The following is a 20,067-nucleotide window of genomic DNA, read 5'->3' as shown; positions in this document are numbered from 1 at the left end:
TATTGCAAAATAATCTCTTCCATCAGAAGTAACTACAAATATGAAGTATTTCTTCAGATATTTATTCAGGATAAGAATTTTGCAGTGATCTCATCAGCCTTGTAATCTACATTTGCAAGGAGTAATTTCTCCCTTCTCTAATAACCTGTATATTTGCATCCACTGGCATACTTCTTAGAAAATGTCCATTTTTGAGGAGCGGTATATATCATACATCATTTTCATGTTGACAGCACTGAATTTCAGTTCTGTCAACAGTGCATTGTATAGTGGGAAGTCACTTTTTATTTTCAACAAATTTGCTGCTCTGCCAATCATCTGCGAGTTCATGACTTTTGTAGTGATCGATCTGGATGTCTGGAAAGCTTCTGTGGTATGAAGACTAAAAGTTACATTGATATTCTGAGCTATGCCTTAGTGGATATTTGTTTAAGTCTTTCCCGACAAACACCTCATACAATATCTTTTGGTCTATGAATGAATGAATCATTATTTTTGGCCACTTGTACTCTACAATGAACAACATGGTAAGATACAGTGAAAGCTTCAACTGTCGCATTTTAAGTAGTTTAAGAATAAGAAGACATAGCTGAAATAGAGTCCATCATCATTGTGCTGCTTCCCCCATGAGTCCTGAGCCCTGAGCCAGCTTACCAACTGCACCACTACCCCTCCATCACTCCTGCTGGACCCACCAGTGTCAGAGTTGTCACTCTTCAGATGTCATTCCCACTCCATGCCTACCTCAACCAGGAGTTGCCACCATTGCCTCTCTGGTAATCAGGAGTCCTCACTCCAGGCCTACGTCAGCCAGAAGTGGCTGGCTCTGCTGCTGCCACTGCTTTGATGCCTGGAATTCCCAGGCATACCTCACCATGTGGGCGTGTGATTCAGTGACAATGGCAGTAGATATACTTCCTGTGTCAATTAATTCAAAGTGAAGATAATCTTATGGCCACTTGTGCTTGAGTGCCATTTGCTGGTACTGCTATGAATTGCTGCAGTTTTTGTGAAATGTCTACAAATTTTTCCGTGTAACTTTCTTTGAGTAAGCAATGCTGATATATTGAACCCTTATCCTTTCTATACTTGTCTACTTCCATTTCAACTGCCAGTTTCGGCCACAACTTATTACCTTTGTCTGCTTTCTTACCCATACCCAAAACAGAGGTAACTGAGCTGTTGTCACTGCTGTGAGAAAGGGGACATATTTACGCCATACACTGGCTAAAAACCAATTTTGTCAAGAAAGACTTAAACAATTAATTCGCAAAAGTGATTTCAATAATATTTCATTCATCTTCTGAGGCAATCTCACACGAACTTCTTTTCAATTCCTATCAATTGAAATAAGTAAGTCTTCGTTATTTCTTGAGGAGCTTTGTAAATGTAATTGGATTTCATTATTTACATTCAAGGATAAAATATGGCAATTAATGGGATTTACTTTTTATATATGAGATTTTTAAAATTAGTTTACCTTATTAACTAGAACTTCTAAACAGAAAAAACACTTATCTATTGGTCCTTTGAATTTACCATCCTAACTCCATACTCCTTAACCTATTGAAATTCCTTGAATGTGTTATCACTTCACAAGCCTCTGCTTATCTTTGACTTTCTGTGCATTCCAAGTCATGTCTATCTTAATCTAACGTGTAACTGCAGAATATCCAATCAGGTTTTTATCTTAGCCACTGTATTGAAACAGCCACTCAATATAATTAACTACACTAACCTCCTCAGCACTGAAATATTGTTATCCAGCTGCTGTAGATTGATTCCATTCTTACCTGCGATAGTTTGGTGACCCACTTTCACACTGTTACCTCTGGAGTCTGTCATGGATCTATTCCCTCTATTTGCAATCTATATGCTACTTCTTAGTGTTGTCACCCAAAATCACAGCTAGCTTCCACGTGTATGCTTGTGATTTTAAGCTTTATCTCACCACCAGCTCTTTGGAATCCATCGGAGCCTCTGACTTGTTGCACGGTTTGGCCAACATTCAGTTTCAGTTGAGCAGAAATTGCCTTCAAAAAATATTTGGTCCCTTTGACAAACATTATTCCATGACCAGCATTTCCAGCCAAATGTTATGTTGAGCCCGAAGTAAGTCTGCAACCACATATCAATATCACTATATCTCCATCTCATTCCTCTACTCCATACTTACCTGAAATCCCCCTCTATGCCTTTGTTATCTTTGGGCTAGATTGCTCTAATGCTCTCCCAGCTTGTCACATTTCTTACACTCCACACGTACTCAATCAAAATGCTGTTCATTTCTTAACCCACTCCAAATCTGATTCACCTGTTACTTCTGTGTTTACTGACCTACACTGCTCCTGATATGACTATGTCTCAGTTTTAAAACCTTAAACTTCAAATTCCACCTATGGCTTTGTCCCTCCTGATCTTTGTAGTCTGTGCCAACCCATGCAGCTTCAGACACTTGTACTTTTTTTAATTCAGGCCTCTTATACATTCTCAAATTCAAAACAATGGAAATAGAACCAGGAGGTAGGCCATTCAGCCCTTCAAGCCTACTCGACTATTCAATATGAGGCTGATCATCCAACTCAGTACAATTAACTCTCATGACTCTCTGGGTGAAGATATTTCTCCACATATCATTGGAGAAATTTAATAGCGTCACCATTAGCAGATGAGCCTTCAAGCTGCCCTGGACATAAGCTCTGAAAGTTTCTCACTGAACTTCATTGTTTTTTTTATGATGTTCCTTAAAACGTATCTAAGTAAGCTTTTTGTTATCTGTCTGACTTTTACTTCTGTGACCTTTTATTGATACCACTTTTTCTAAGTGCCTTGCGATATTTTACTACATTAAATGCATTATATAAGTCATTGCTGAATGATTTTTACTCCAAATGAATGAGCCTTCATAATTTTGGTTACACAGTTGATGTCTATTACCTGCATTTGAAGTAGGAAAGGTGTTGGCACAGTTTGCTGAGGAAGGCTGAGAGGCATACAGTTTCTGATGATGACTGCCAAGATATCTTCTAATGATGTTGATGTAAATTTTGAAACTTTGCATTTTCAACGGATATGATTTTCAATTGTAACAGGCTTGCTTTCCATAATGTCCATGATGAGAGGAAGAAACAACAATACCAGCTGAAAAAGAGATGTCATTTTCACAGTGATTAAATTAAAGCAGGTCTTTTCCCTCAGGCTTCTGAATAACCATTGTAGCAGGGAAAGGATTGTGAATACTCAGAAAAGGTAGGGTGTTTGGAAAGCCTCTGACAAATATTTGAACAATGAGAGGAGTTTTACTTTTGTACTCCGGGTGAGATAATTCAACTTCTTTTCACATTGCATTCCAGTCCTGATAAAACATCTGATGGTGTTATCGCATGTGTTATGCTATCTTTCAATATGTCTTTTCACCAATTTGCCAAGGTAGTGTTCATCATTCATGTCCAAGAGGACCACATTCTTCTTGTTTAATTGCTCAATCAGCATCTCCCTGGCCTCCAAATATTTCAAATCATATCTTTCCTTCAGACATGTTCTTAACAGCTCAATTGCATTGCTTTTCCATCTTGTCCACAAAGCCTGTTGGAAAAGTTGGATTAGTTCAGTAACTGAGTGCTGGGCTTGTGATGTGCAGTTAAACTGTAGCTATTCCTAGTGACCTAGGTAGCATACAAATATCATGCTGTCTTCTTATCTGAAGGATCATGGTATGCAGGCTAGCACCAAGTATGGTTTATGGAGTAGTTGCGCACCTCAACTTGTGAAGGCTAAGTGCATTTTGGTTGGAACAGCTGCTGGTACCAGCTTCAGAAAAATTTTTGAGCTGAAGGAGTAGTGGAAATGGCACAGCCTTTGCAACAATGGAGACCTTGTTACAGAGAGTAGTCAGAAGAATAGGATCTTCCCTCAGGAGTCCATCCAGACAGCTGTATCCGGAAACGAAAGAACAGATACCATTGTGGTCAATGCCAGTGGACTAGGTCTGAGGGCCTGTTGGTGCAGTACTACAAAAAGTGAAATGGCCTCACATTAATGATCATGGTCAGTGAATGTATCTTTGGAAACCATATCTTAACAAATCACTTACTTCACTCACAACTGCATTCACCATACCGCATTCACTCAACTATTGCTGAACATCATAGACAATGATTAACTCATGTCCAACATTCACTACCTCAACACCTTCATACACTTACACTGTGAGGCTTGCAGTAGTGGCACCTCATATTTTCCTCACACTGTGGCAAACACATCACTCAAATTCACTAAACTACATTCAGAAACATTTTTGTTTCTCTTGCAGCAAAGATGGCCCATAACTGGAAGCAGCAGCACCATGGTGGAGACAGTGTTGGTAAACATAGGTGCAGCAATGGGCCATAGCAGAGCTGAAACCTGACAGGATGATGGTATAGAGCTGAAAATGTGTTGCTGGAAAAGCGCTGCAGGTCGATTCTCCTATTCCTTGGATGCTGCCTGACCTGCTGCGCTTTTCCAGCAACACATTTCAGCTCTGATCTCCAGCATCTGCAGTCCTCACTTTCTCCTCGAGGATGATGGTATATCCCTGACTAATCTGTCTGCTTGCTTTCCAATTCCACTCATCCCAAAGTTTTACAAGATTTACTAGCTGCAGGTGGTGCAAACATTTTTTGTTTTCCACCCAACACTATGCCTGTTTGTTTTCTTTTATTAATTAAGGCATCACTGGCTGAGCCAGTATTTATTGATTGTTCCAGTTGCCCTTGAAAAGATGATGGTGGGCTGCCTTTATTGTAGTCCATTCACTGTGGTTGGACTCACAGTGCCATTAGGGAGGGGATTCCAGGATCTTGACCCAGTGACACTGAAGAAACAGTTATTATATTTCCAAGTCAGGATGGAGAGTAGCTTGGAGAGGAATTTGTAGTTGGTTATGTTCCCATGTATTTGCTGTCCGAGACAGTAATGGTTATATATTTGAAATGTGCTGTCTAAGGCTCCTTGGTGAATTTCTGCAGTGCATCTTGTAGAGAGTACACATTGCTGCTACTGACCATTGGTGGTGGATGGAGTGAATGTTTGTGGATGTGGTGCCAGTTATGTGGGCTACTTTGTCCTGGATGGTGTCAAACTTGTTTGTGTTGTTGGAGCTGCATCCATCCAGGTAAGTGAGATTATTCTATCGTACTCCTGACTTGTGCCTTGCAGGTGGTGGAACAGCTTTGGGAAGTTGGGGGATGAATTACTTATTGCAGGATTCCTTGCTTCTGACATGCTCTTCAGCCACTGTATTTTCTGGTTAGTACAGTTCAGTTTCTGCTCAATGATAACTCCCAGGATGTTAATAGTGGAGGATTCAGTGATAGTAGCATCATTAATTATCAAGTGGCAGTGAATAGATTGTGACTTACTGGAGATGGGTATTGTCTGGCATATATGTGGCTCAAAAGTTATTTGCTACTTTTCAGCTCAGTGTCAAAATCACATTTTGATGTGGACTGCTTCAGTACTTGAGGAGTAATTCATGGTGCTGAACATTGTGCTTGGACTGAAGTAGCGAAATCTCAACCTTTTGTCTTGCAATTTCAGACTAATGCTGTTATGGTTGTACATGGCAGTGTTTAAATGTGTTTTCATGGTGATCACAGTAGTCCAGCAATCTACACTCCAGTAGATTATTGAGATTGCTGAAAAACCATCTTCGGGCAGTGCTGATGGCTTGGTGGACAAACTTGTGTCCACCCTCAGATGACAGAATTTTGGAATTCTTTCTCCTATCATCACCGCCACTCCGCCAGTGATTGTGCAGTTGCCTGCCTGCCAGCTAACCGAGATTTCTGCCCATGCCGAGGTGGTGCAGTCAAAAGCCAATCATTTGAAGTTCAGTTGTGTTGGAGACCACTCTGTGGGGCCATTTGTAGTCTTCCTCAGTGAAAATCCACAGCCTTCAACTAGCCATGGTGTAGCCACCAGTGTCCTCAGCCAGGAAAAGAAATCTGTAGGATGAGCACCTGGAAATGAACAAGGTTGAGGTGTTGAAGTTTGTTTGGAATTTAAATGGTTTGCTGGATGAAATTGATTTGAAGCGTTTGTTTTATATCAACATTATGACTGAGGACAATGATCATCAATGATCAACTGTGACCATTTCTGATAGAATTAAAGTTTGCAACTGCTGTGCAATGGGAATTTAGGGCTGTGCTTAAGGAGCTTTAGTTGGATTGGGCAATCATGGATATCCCAGATGGAATGTACCCAATGCTGTGTCTATCCTCGCTTCTTCCTCCAGCTCCTTTACCTCTTAAGTTTTTCATCAAATCCTTGGTTATATGGGTTGTGCGCTTATGATGGCCAGGCTCTTTAGGATACAGCAGCCTACTATAAATTGAAATACATGCCTCAGCAATCAAAACTATTGCTTCAGTACTGCAAAGACCTACATTATGATACTTTGCATGGCAGCATAACTTTCATATGCAAGCTGAGTGCATGCAGATTAGTAGCAGTGGGGAATCACGAAGTAGTTTGATGTTTTGGCTGATAAGATTGATGAAGCAGCAGATTGCTGCAGAATAAAAGAATCGTGAAAACTGCTAGACCAGCGGGCATTCCTCACCATGTGCTGTGAACACCACACACCAACGGCACATTGTGAGTTGAAAGTTTCATGTTTGTAGCATATCTCAGCATTTCAAGCACTTTCTGTAAAATGATGTGACTATTTGATGGCACCCATTACCATAGGGAGACTACTGTCACAACAGAGAAATGTGCATGCTTTCTCTGGTTTCAGGAAGAACATCATGAACTCTTCTCTCCCAACACAAATAGAATCTGCCACCTCTTTACAATAATAAATTACAGAGTGGGAGATATCAGATAAATAGCCTGCTCCAGCCGGGAAAGAATTGGAACAGGGAGAAAGTGAGGACTGCAGATGCTGGAGATCAGAGCTGAAAATGTGTTGCTGGAAAAGCGCAGCAGGTCAGGCAGCATCCAAGGAGCAGGAGAATCGATGTTTCGGGCATAAGCCCTTCTTCAAAAAAAAAAGAATTGGAACAAACAAATTCAGGGCCACAGTCACCTTTATAGCATGGGTGGCTCATCCTCAGGTTGCAGGTCTGGTTATAGGAAATCAAAATTATACAATCACCTCTAAAATAAAGCCACACACAATGTTCCTAGCTTACAAGGAGGCAAGAGAAATGCTCTTGAAAAACCTAGCCAGGTGGATAATTCCCTCTATTGAGAGCTTCTTCCTCCCTCTGCATTTGGCTCATCATACCTTCTCCTGTGTCTGCACCTCCTTCTTATGGTGCTGCCTAAGAGGAATTTCAGCTATTGCACCCATGTGTGGGAGCAGGTTGTCTATTCAGGACCTTTGCAGTCACAACCAAGGTCTTCTCCACATGCAGCAAAACTGCTTTTAAACTCCATTAATGAGTACTTTCAAAATCTCATGCAGAGCCGATACTGATTAGTTCACAATTTATCTGAAAATACTTGAAGATCCCTCTAAGTATTTGAGTTATCAGACGTTGGGCTGACGTTGAAAATGGCAAAGCCAGTGTAAAAGTAGCCATGGGTGCTGACTGGCATGATAGTCCACCCAAGCAACATACTTCCAGCCCACACTCCGAATGATTGACACTTTTGCCATGTTAATGTGTGGGTAGTCCTGAAAGTCTGTTCATAGGGTGGAGATGGTTAACCACCTCCAAAAACTATACTGTGACATGGCCTTAGGAACCTTTAGCAGTGCCTTATTTCCCATCTTTAGCTGAACGAGCAACTTTGTAGAAAAAAGTCTTCCTGCCATCATGTCAATGATGTATAACTGGACAACATAAAGGAGATCTCAGAAAACAAATGTAAAGGACAACGAGGCAGTAAATTAGTGACTAGCATGAAAGGAGCATGAAAGTCTTTTATAAATGTGTAAATGGATAGTCACAGGTTCTGATAGTGACCTAAAAGGAGATCATGTAAACAGAGCATGGCCAAGATAAATGAGTACTTAGCTTCTGCCTTCAGTGGAGAGGTGGGTATAGCAGTAAAGGAAGTGGCAACAGTGATGCTAACCATAAAAGTAGAAAAGGTAAAGTACTTTAAATGTTGCCAGTACTCATTAGAAATTTACTCCTCCTGACTGGGCTGCATTCTAGGTTACTGAGGAAAGAAAGGGTGGGAATCATGGAGGCTCTGGGTATTAGCTCCAGTGGTACCAGGGGTCTGGAGAATTGCAAATGTTTCATAAAGGATAAGTGTAGCTACTAGAACCAATCAGGTGGCAAAAACTTTATAGAAACAATAATCCATGACAAAGCTTGGTTTAATAAATGAAAACTAGCTTGGATCTGTTAAGGTTGAATCATTTTTGATGAACTTACATTCTTCAAAGTAACAGAGAGGGTTAATGAAAGTAGTATATTTGTGAATATAGGTTTTGAAAAATAATTTGTAAAAACAACCCCATCATTTACTCATTACCAATCGAAGGACAATGCAACATGGATACCAAATTGGTTAAGAGACAAAAAGCAGACTGTGACAATGGATAGTTGTTTTGACAGTCTGAATGATATAGTGTTGTTCCATGACATTTGGTAAATGAGCTCTGCTATTTTGTTATATGCTAATGACCTCAGCACGGGCATCATTTCAAGATCTATCAATGATACAAAGCTCGAAAGTGTCATAAACAATGAAAAGGATAGTAGCAGGCGTCAAGAGGACATTGAACGAATGAAATGGACAGACTCACTGCAGAGAATGTTGCGCAGAAAGTGTGGAAAATAGAAGGAGGTAGAGAGAAAACAGGAATTATAAACAGGTTAGCTTGGCATCAGTAGTAGGGAAAATGCTCGAGTCAATTTTAAAAGATTTAATAGCAGAGCACTTGGAAAAGAGGATTGGACAGAGTCAGAAATTGCTGGAAAAGCTCAGCAGGTCTGGCAGCATCTGTGGAGACAAATCAGAGTTACAGTTCTGCGTTCATTGAAACCTTTTCAGAACTGATTCTGGCTCGGAGAAGGATGGTATATACGCTGTAGATGTGGTCGGGGTTAAGATGTGAGTAAACAATACGTGGAGAAGGAGCCCAGAAAGAAAAAACAGTACTTGGGCAGTCAATATTTTGGGTGAAGGTCAACCTGGGAGAATTAACAGCTGCTAATGGGGACCATTAGTAGCTGACAATGTGTTGCTTGTGGTAGCAGCCCATATGATGACAAGGTCTGGTTGTGGGATTTAGGGTAAGGACATGGGAGAAGGTGCTCAGGCTCGAAAATTATTTAAACTCAATAATGAGTGCCGAAGGCTGCTCGGTCCCCAAGTGGAAAATGAGAATCTATTTTTCTAGTTTATACTGAGCTGTATCAGATGCTCCCGATGTGGTCTTCTCCACATCGGGGAGACCAAACGTAAACTTAGGGAACAGTTCGCTGAGCATCTCAGCCAGGCCTGCGGGGCCAACCGGACCTCCCAGTCACTGCCCATTTTAATTCCACTCCCAGTCCTTTTCCAACATGACCATCCTTGGCCTCCTCCATTGCCACAATGAACCAAACAGCAAATTGGAGGAACAACACCTCATCTTCCGCTTGGGCAGCCTGCAGCCTAGAGGACTCAATATTTGAGTTCTCCAATTTCAAATAACCTCCCTTCCCATTTCTCGACTCCTTTCCCAGCCCCTTCCCATCCCTTCTACCCCTCCCAGCCACCTACCAGATTCATTCCTCCTATTGGTCAAACAGGTCGTACCCTCTACCTGTCTGCACCTATCCCCACTTCACCACCCTGCCCCCACCACCTCCTTTATCTGCAGCTCCCCCTACACCCAGGCCCTGTCCTGAAGAAGGATTACACCTGAAGTGTTGATTTCTTTACATCCTGAAGCTGCCTGGCTTGTTGTGCTCTTCCAGCCTCCTGTCTGTCTTCGCTGCAGCACTGCAGCAAGTCTGAGAGAGAGGTATTGGCCAGGGTTCATGATGCTGTGTTGAAGTGATAGTCAAGCTAGGGGTCACTTTTGCATACAGCATGTAGGTATTCTGTAAAGTGTAGAGGAGACCACATTGTTAACAGCAAATACAATAGACTAGATTCCCCCACCACCACACCCACTCCAGTTACAGGCTCTGCCCCCACTCTCAGCTCCACACCCACACCAGATCCCAGCTCCCAGCCCTGCCGAGTTTTCACCATCCCTCCAGACCTCACCCTCACTGAGGACGAATGATCAGTCCTCAGCAAAGGACTCACTTTCATCCCCCTCCGCTCACACATCAATGAATTTAATATACGCCGTGACGTCGAACACTTCTTCTGCCACCTCCACCTCCGAGCTTACTTTCACAATCAGGACTCCCGCCCACCTTCCAAGGACCTCTTCATTCACCTCCAACACACTCCATCCACCTGGACACCTCGTGCTGGCCTATTACCCGCCTTTGACCTCTTCATTTTCAACTGCCGCCGAGACATTAACCGCCTCAACCTGTCTACCCCCCTCCCTCACTCCAACCTCTCACCCTCACAATGTGCAGCACTCCACTCCCTCTGCTCCAATCCTGACCTCACCATCAAACCATCAGATAAAGGGGGTGCAGTGGTAGTCTGACGCACTGACCTCTACATCGCTGATGCCAGATGCCAACTCGAGGACACCTCCTCCTACCGCCCCTTCAACCATGACCCCACCCCCCCCATTACCAAACCATCATCTCCCAGACTATACAGAACCTCATCACCTCAGGAGAGCTCCCACCCACAGCTTCCAACCTCATAGTCCGGGAACCCCGCACTGCCCAGTTCTACCTCCTTCCCAAGATCCATAAGCCTGACCATCCTGGCCGACCCATTGTCTCACTGCCCCACTGAACTCATCTCTACCTACCTCGACACTGTCCTGTCCCCCCTAGTCCAGGAACTCCCCACATACCTCCTCCCTTGTCTCCATCCAAGGCCCTAAAGGAGCCTTCCACATCCATCAAAGTTTTACCTGCAGAGCTACCAACATCATTCATTGTCTCTGTTGCTCCCGATGCTGTCTCCTCTACATCGGGGAGACTGGACGCATCCTAGCAGAGCGCTTTAGGGAACATCTCTGGGACACCCGTACCAATCAACCACACCGCCCTGTGGCCCAACGTTTCAACTCCCCCTCCCATTCAGCCGAAGACCTGGAGGTCCTGGGCCTCCTTCACCGCCGCTCCCTCACCACCCGACACCTGGAGAAAGAACGCCTCATCTTCTGCCTCGGAACACTTCAATCCCAGGGCATCAATGTGGACGTCACCAGTTTCCTCATTTCCCCGTTCCCCCATCTCACTCCAGTTCCAAGCTTCCAGCTCAGCACCCTCCCCATTACCTGTCCTACCTGCCTATCTTCTTTTCCACCTATCCACTCCACCTTCCTCTCTGATCTATCACCTTCATCCTACCCCCCACTCACCTATTGTACTCTATGCCACTTTCTCCCCACCCCCACCCTCCTTTCATTTATCTCTCCACCCTTCAAGCACTCTGCCTGTATTCCTGATGAAGGGCTTTTGCCCGAAACATCGATTTTCCTGCTCCTCGGATGCTGCCTGAACTGCTGTGCTTTTCCAGCACCACTCTACTCTAGAATCTGGTTTCCAGCATCTGTAGTCATTGTTTTTACCTAGATTTAATGAAATGCAGATAAATTGCTGTTCCACTCGGAAGATATGACCTGGGCCTTGGATGGTGAGGAGGGAGGAAGTAAATGGGCAGATGTTACACCTCCTGCGTTTGCGTGGGAAGGTGCCATGGGGGTGTGGGGACATCTTAGAAATGGAGAAGGTGTGGATCGAGGTGTCCTGGAGGAAACAGTGCCTATGGAATTTCTGTTTCAGCAGTTTCAGTTTCTCTTTCTGATTTCCAGTGTCTGCAGTTCTTTGTTTTTTTTTGGACAGAGTCAGTATGGATTTATGGACATCTGTTGGATTTTTTCAAGGATGTAACTAGTAGGTTTATAAAGGTGAGCCAGTGGATGTGATTTATTTAGACTTTTAAAAGGCTTTTGTTAAGGTCCCACATAAGAGATTAGAGTGCATGGGACAGGGGGTAGTGAATTGACATGGATAAAGAAGACAAAGGGCAGGAATAAATGAATCGTTTTCCAAATGGTGTCAATGGCTAGTGGGGTACCTCAATGCTTGGGCTCCAGCTTTGTATTAATGATTTACCTGAAAGAGCTAAATGTAAACTGTAAGTTTGCAGATGGCACGCAGCCTGGTGAGACGGTGAACTATGAGGAGGATACAGAGATGCTTCTGTGATCTGGACCAGTTGAGTCAGTGGTCAAATGCTTGGCAGATGTGGTATATTGTGGATAAATATGAGGTTTTCCATTTTCCTTGCAAAAATAGAGGGGCAGATTATTATCTAAATGGTGATAGATTGTGAAAGGAGAAGGTACAATGAAACCTGGGTGTTCTTGTACACCAGAAGCTGAAAGTAAACCAGCAGGTGGAGCAGGCAATGAAGAAGACAAATGATATATTAGCTGTCATAATAACAGGAATCGAGTACAGGAACAGGAATGTCATGCTGCAATTGTACAGGGCATTGATGAGATCACACCTGGAGTATTGTGTGCACTTTGGTTTCCTTATCTGAGAAAGAATGTTCTGGTTATGGAGAAAGCACATCAAATATAATATTGTTGGAAGACTTGACAGGTAGATGTAAAAACTTTCTTTTCCCTTGTTGGAGAGTCTAGGACTCACAGAATAGGGGTTTAAGGCAGAGATGAGGAGTAATTTCTTCCCTCAGATTTGTGAATCTATGGGATTCTTTACCACAGAGGGCTGGTTTGACTGGGTCAATTAGTATATTCAAGGCTGAGGTAGACAGATTTTTCATCAGTAAGGGAATCAAGGGTTTTAGTGAAAGGGCAAGAACATGGAGTTGAGGATTATCAGAATCAGCTATAATCTCATTCAACAGCACAGCAGGTTTGATGGGCTGAAGGACCTACTTCTGTTCCTCTGTCTCATGGTCTTACCATTTACCAGATCAATTCCTGGGATGGCAGGACTGACATAAGAAGAGAGACTGGACCAGTGACTGGAGAAAACTAAAGGGCAAACCCGTAGAAACCGAGAAAATTCTACCAGGTCTTGATGGGGTAAACACAGGAAGGATGTTCCTGATGACCGGGAAGTCCAGAGCCAAGGATCTTTTTCTAAGCATAGAGGGTAGGCCATTTATGACTGAGATGAAGAGAAATATCTTCTCCCAGTGAGTGATGACCTGACAAATTCTCTGCCATAGAATGTAGTTAACGCCAAAAACATTAAATATTTTCAAGAAGGAGTTAGATATAATTCTTGGGGCTAAGGAGATAAAGGGCATGGGGAGAAAGAGGGAATATGGTACTAATTTGGATGATTAGCCATGATCATATTGAGTGGCGAAGCAGGCTTGGAAGGCTGAGTGACCCAGTGAAGTGCTGATTTTAATAGGGAGAATGAGGAGAACCTCAGCCATATTCTGATGTCAAAGTCTTAAAACAGTGTAAGAGGTGAGGGAACTTCTGTTATGTAAGGCAACTGGAGAAGCTGGAATTTTTCTTCATTGTGTAGAGAAGTTTAAGAGGAGATTTGATAGAGAAGTTAAAAAGATCTTGAATGCTGGGAAAAAAACAGCAACTCTGATAACTGGGAGCAATTTAGAATTCAGCAAAAGTGGAACAAAAGATTGATCAAGAGGGGGAATGTAGAGTGTGAGAGTTAACCTGCTGGGAACATAAAAACTGTCTGTAAAAGCTTTTATAAATATGTGATGAGAGAAAGCTTAGCAGAGGCAAGTATAAGTCCCTTACAGTCAGAAACAGGGGAAATTACAACAAGGAACAAAGAAATGGCAGACAAATTGAAAACACATTTTAGTTCTGCCTTCATAAAAGAGGACACAAATAATTTCCCAGCAATATTAGAGAACCGATGGGTCTAGTGAAAGGGGAAAATTGAAGAAAATTAGTATTACTACAAAAAAAAGGTGCTAGAGAAATTCATGGTGTTAAAGGGTGACAAATTCCCAAAGCCTAATAGTACTCTGAGGTGCAGATTAAAGGAAGTGGCCCTTGACATATCGGATGCAATGATGGTCAGCTTCCAAAATTCTAGAGACTCTGGAGCAGTTCCCATAGATTGGAGGATGGCTAAAGTAACCCACTTGTTTAAAAAAGAGAGAAAACAGAGAATTACAGACCAGTTGGCATAACATCAGCAATGAGTAAAATGCAAGAGAATATTGTAAAGATAACAGAACACTTGGAAGGCATTGATGGGATTAGACAAATTCCACATGGGTTAACAAAAGGCAAATCTGAGGAAGTAACTAGTAGAATAGATAGGGAAGAATTAGTGAATGTGAGGTACTGGATTTCCAGAAGGTTTTTGATAAGCTGCCAAATAAGAGCCTAGTGGACAAATTTAAAGCACATGGGATTGGGCATATGGATTGAGAATTCCTTGACAGACTGGAAACAGATTCAGATAAATGGGTCTTCCTTCCACATGTCAAGTAGTAACTAGGGTACTGTAGAAATCATTGCGTGGGCCACAACTCTTCATGATTTAAATCAATGACTGAAATAAGGGAAACAATTGCAATATTACCAAATTTCTTTGATGACACAAAACAAGGAGGCATTGAGAGTTCTGAGGAGGACTCATGGAGACTTCAGGACAATCTAGACATGTTGAGCAAATGTACAAGAATGAATGTAAAGTTATATACTTCAGAGTGACAAAAAAAGAAAGGCAGAGTATTACTTAAGTTGTTATATATTGGGAAATATGGATATACAAGGGGACTTGTGTGTCCTTGTACATCAGTCAATCAAACTAAGTGAAAACCAAAGGAACTACGGATGTTGTGAATCAGAAACAAAAAACAGAAGTTGCTAGAAAAGCTCAGTAGATCTGGCAACATCTGTGAAGAGAACTCAAAGTTAGTATTCCTCAGGTCTGAGGAAAGGTCATTGGATCTGAAACACTAACTTTGATTTCTCTTCACAGATGCTGCCAGACATGCTGAGCTTTTTCAGTGAAACTAAGCAGTTAGGTGCAGCAAGCGAATAGGAAGTCAAATGGTATGTTGGCCATTATTGCAAGAGGATTTGAGTTCAGAAGTGGAGATGTCTTACTGCAAATGTACAGGACCTTGATGAAGCCACAACTAGAGTATTGTGAGCAGTTTTGGTCTCCCTACCTAAGAGAGGATATATTTTCCGCAGATGGCATGCAGCAGAGGTTCACTAGGCCGATACTGGGGATGGTAGAACTGTCATATGAATCGAGATTAGTTCTGCTGGGCCTGTATTCATTAGAGTTTAGAAGGATGAGAAGGGATCTTATTGAAATATATGAAATTTCAACAGGGCTAGAAAAACTAAATGCAGTGAGCATGCTTTGAGTCAGGGTTCACAGTCTTAGGTTTTGGGGTAAGCCACTTAGGACCAAGATGAGGGAACATATCTTTACTCGGGTGTGATGAACAGAAATTGCTGGAGCAATTCAACAGGTCATAGATTCCCTACAGTGTGGAAAGAGGCCAAACGAGTCTGCACCAACCATCATCCCATCCAAACTCAATCCCCCACCATTGTAAACTCGCGTTTTACCATGGCTAACCCACATAGACTGCACATCTCTTGGCACTAGGAACAATTTAGCATGGCTAGTCCACCTAATCTGCACACCTTTGGACTGTGGAAGGAAACCAAAGCAAACCCACGCAGACATGAGGAGAATGTGCAAACTCCATACAGGCAGCCACCTCAGGCTGGAATCAAATCCAAGTCCCTGGCACTGTGAGGCAGCAGTGCTAACCATTGAGCTACAAAGCCATCCCAACATGTCTGGCAGCTTTTGTGGAAAGAAAAATCGAGTTAACATTTCTCATACTGTATGACTCTTCTTTGGAACTTCTGAGCTTTGTTTGAAGCAAAATTGTTACTTGAGCACAAGTTAGGATGTCGTGAGCAGGAGGTAAGTAGAGAGGATAGTAAGTAGGTAGTTAATAGTAATAAACATAGTGAATAGAAAGTAGATGTTTCAGCTAGGTAAGTTCAAGGCAATAAATTGATATTTAATGCATAAGTTACAAATCAAGAACGTAACTATCCTTATTACACTTTACTAAGACAAAACAATTTTTGTTGAGCTTGTTTTCATTGATCAAACAGCTTTAGTAACATATTAGGAATGCTAAATGAGGGATAGCTGCACTTGGTTTATTAAATACTTTTTAATGTTCTTTCACAGCTTGGCACCTTCAGGTCTCATGATGGCGAGTATTTTGTTGAACCTCTTGTTCTGCCTAATGGGGAAGAATATGATGAAGAGCACAATAAACCACATCTTGTGTATAAACAAGATGCACTGAAGACTCAAACGACAAGGGAGGTCACGAATATATGTGGCAACTCAGGTATGTTAACAACCTTCAAGCAAATCTGTGATGGCAACCTACAAACCTATATTGCAACAAACAACTGAAAGTGGAACATAAAACATAGAACATTGGCATAATGAGAGGTTTTCAGATTTTAGTTTAAGTAAGATACTTGAAGGATTTGATTTCTTTAGATCAAAAAATTACATTTGATTAATGACACTTTGGCTTAGTAAGATTTGCAACCGTAGGAACCATAGTTAAGCTTTGGAGTAAGTGTTTAATAAACAATTGAATTAAATATGTATATTTTTAATTACTTTCAGTTAGATAGTGAAAACACTATTCTTGTCTTAGCATTAATGAGGCTTTTTTTTTATTTTTGGTATGTGGTTAAATTGATTAAAATGTCCAATTATTGTTAATTTATAATTAACTAAACAATAGTTTAATTTTTAAACATTACATAATTATTGAAGCTCTGTGTAAATGTATGTTTTTTTCCTTTCTCTGTAACATTTGGACTGTGTCCAGTTAATACTCTGTTGCACACATTTATTCTAAACTAAACATTTCAATGGAGAAAAGTTGTAACTGTATAAGAATCTAGTAAGAACTTTGCATTTCAAAACTGGTGATGTTGTTCAAATTTAGTGGCAGAATCACTACAAAATAGCATGAAATTAAAGCCAACAATTGTAAAAAATCATATAACTTTTTGTTGTATTGAACTTTTCTTAAGCTAGTGGAGATATTCTGATTAAGCGTTTAAAATTCGTTGTAAAAGTTCCAACTCTTTTAATGCCTCATGACGAGTGATGAAAGATCCTTGGATTGGTGTATATATTACACTGTGGCGTGCTGGATCTTCCAAGTTGTGACATTGATGCCCATTTTGCAATAATTGTAATACTCTGGCTTAGATTTCATAATCTTAAATATGTCACAGAGTTAAAATCATCAACTGCATGAAGATTTGAAGTCTCAGTTACAGGAAATAAACTCTGGAAGTGCGAAAAAAAAATCTTTATTCTAAGAACTGGTTTGGCAGTTCTTAGAATGACCAGCAATGTTTGGTTCAAAACCAATGTTTATTGAGGTATAACCGTAGTCCTGGGAAAAGCACATTAGCTCTCAGAGGTAGATTGACGGCAAAGAACCAGATGAGCAGTCGTTCAAAAATTAGGTAGAACAGTTAGTTCCATTAGAACTAGAAGGCAGCCAAGGATGTTAACAACATGAAAAGCAACTATTTTAACAGTATGTTATGAATTATATTCTGCCCTTCTGTTAATAGAATATTTCTGAAAATAAGGTACACTGAATATATGTATTGATTGTTAGCATAAAAATAGGACCAGGCCAATCAAGAAGGTCAGACTGGAGACTGAGTGAAGCTAATGTGAGGGAGATGGGTTACAGGAAACTGTACATAGTGAGAAAGAACACTAGATTTGAATTTTGTTTTTGCGTGAAGAAATTTTGAAGCCATCTGAGGAGGTTCTAAGAAGCTAAACTTTTTGTTTCTGATCTCATCTCAGTTCATAACTGATTGATTAAGATCATGTAGATTTCTTTATTCATTCACAGGACAAAGATGACACTGACGAGGCTAGCATTTATCACCTAACTCTAGTTTTCCTCGAGATGGTGCTGATGAGCCACCTTTTTGAACTGTTACAGTCTTTGGGCTGTAAGTACATTTTTAGGGCTGGGAGGAAGTGGTTTCCATGATGTTGAACCAGTGACAGTGAAGGAATGGTAATATAATCACTGTGGTCTGGGGCTTGGAGGGGGTAACTACAGGTGATGTTTCCATACATGTGCTACCCTTGTCCATCCAGATGGTAGATCGTAGGCTTGGTAGGTGCTCTCAAAGGACCTTCACTCAGTTGTCTTAATGAACCTTGTAGATACTACACATTGTTGCCACCATTGGTTGATTACAGTGTGCCAACCAAGTGGGCTGCTCTGAACTGGATGGTGTTGGACTCCTTGTGTGATGTTGGAGCTGTACTCATTCAGGCAAGTGGAATATTCCACCATAATCCTGACTTGAACCTTACAGATGTGGGCATGTATTGCATAGACTGGAGGTGATTCACTCACAATGCCAACCTCTGTTTTGCTGTTGTAGCCACAGTGTTTATATAGTTGCATCAGTTCAGTTTCCAGCTAATGGCAACCCCTGGAATACAGGATTCAGTGATTGCTAATGCCAATGAATGCTGAGGGGAGATAATGTTAATTCTCTTTTTTTTGAAGAGGGTCATTGCCTGGCGCTTTCATGATACAAATGTTAGTTGCCACTTGTCAGCTCAAGCCTGAATGTTGTCAAGGTCTTGTTGCATAAGACAAGGACTGCTTTAGTAACACTTAATCATGATGATGCTGAAGACTTTTTGAACATCAGTGAACATCCCATTTCTAACCTCATGGTGGAGGGAAGGTCATTGAAGAAGCAGCTGTACATGACTGGGACTAAGATACTCACCTGAGGGAATCCTGTAGTTATGTCCTAGAGATAGATGACCGATGTCCAACATCACATTCATCTTTGTTAGTGATAGGTGTCATTGTAACCAATGACAAGTTTCCCCTGATACCATTGACTCTGGCTTTGCTAGGGCTTCTTGATGCCATACTCAGTCAAATGCTGCCTTGGTATCAGGAGGAGTTACTCGGATTACACTTCCTGAGTTCAGCTCTTTTTTCCATGTTTATACTAAGATGGTAACAAGATAAGAAGCTGAGTTTATTCTGTCAGAATTAAAACTGACCGTCAACGAACAGGTTATTGCTGAGTGAGTGACATCACTTTACCAATGATCAAGAGAAAAATGATCAGGTGGTCTTTGACTGAGTTGGATTTGTCCTGCCTTTTGTGTAAAAGACAAAGTTGGGCAATTTTTCACATTGTCAGGTAGATGCCCCTTTAGTTAATCAGCTTGTCTATGGGTGCTGTTAGTTCTGGAGCACAAGTCTTCAGGGCTATTACCAGAATGCTATCAAGGTCTATAGCCTTTACATTATCTAATGCCTTGCCATTTCTTGCTGTCAGCTGGATTTAATCAAATTGGTTGAAAACTGACAGCAGATGCTGGGGGCCTCAGAGTAGCACATTATCAAGTCATTTCTGGCTGAAGATAGCTGCCAGTAATTCAGCGTAGTCTGTTGCACTAAAATGCGGGTCCATCCATGACTGCTGATGGGATATCGCAATTTTTTTTATGATTGAGCTATTTCAGTCAGTTGTGTTTGTACTGAGGCACTTTTGGTGATGGACACTAAACCAGTCACTGGATTAGTGGTGCTGGAAGAGCACAGCAGTTCAGGCAGCATCCAACGAGCAGCGAAATCAACGTTTCGGGCAAAAACCCTTCATCAGGAATAAAGGCAGTGAGCCTGAAGCATGGAGAGATAAGCTAGAGGAGGGTGGGGGTGGGGAGAGAGTAGCATAGAGTACAATGGGTGAGTGGGGGAGGAGATGAAGGTGATAGGTCAAGGAGGAGAGGGTGGAGTGGATAGGTGGAAAAGAAGATAGGCAGGTTGGACAAGTCAAGGAGACAGTAACTGAGCTGGAAGTTTGAAACTAGGATGAGGTGGGGGAAGGGGAAATGAGGAAGCTGTTGAAGTCCACATTGATGC

At 41.7% G+C, this 20,067-nt stretch overlaps 1 protein-coding gene across 6 annotated transcripts in view; it reads left to right on the top strand.

The window, feature by feature from the left end:
* adamts9 (ADAM metallopeptidase with thrombospondin type 1 motif, 9) overlaps nt 1–20,067 on the top strand; it is a 256,708-nt gene that overhangs the window by 3,521 nt on the left and 233,120 nt on the right. For all 6 annotated transcript variants that reach the window (XR_011962042.1, XM_072582481.1, XM_072582483.1 and 3 more), the window contains exon 3: nt 16,290–16,455. Coding sequence is in view for 5 of the 6 variants with exons in the window: in XM_072582481.1 (XP_072438582.1) it covers nt 16,290–16,455 (166 nt within the window). In the remaining variant the exon portion in view is untranslated. The remainder of the gene's footprint in view (nt 1–16,289; nt 16,456–20,067) is intronic.

This window comes from Chiloscyllium punctatum, chromosome 12, assembly GCF_047496795.1.
Source record: "Chiloscyllium punctatum isolate Juve2018m chromosome 12, sChiPun1.3, whole genome shotgun sequence".
In the NCBI taxonomy this organism is placed as follows: domain Eukaryota; kingdom Metazoa; phylum Chordata; class Chondrichthyes; order Orectolobiformes; family Hemiscylliidae; genus Chiloscyllium; species Chiloscyllium punctatum.
This window is presented reverse-complemented; position numbering and strand designations above follow the sequence as displayed.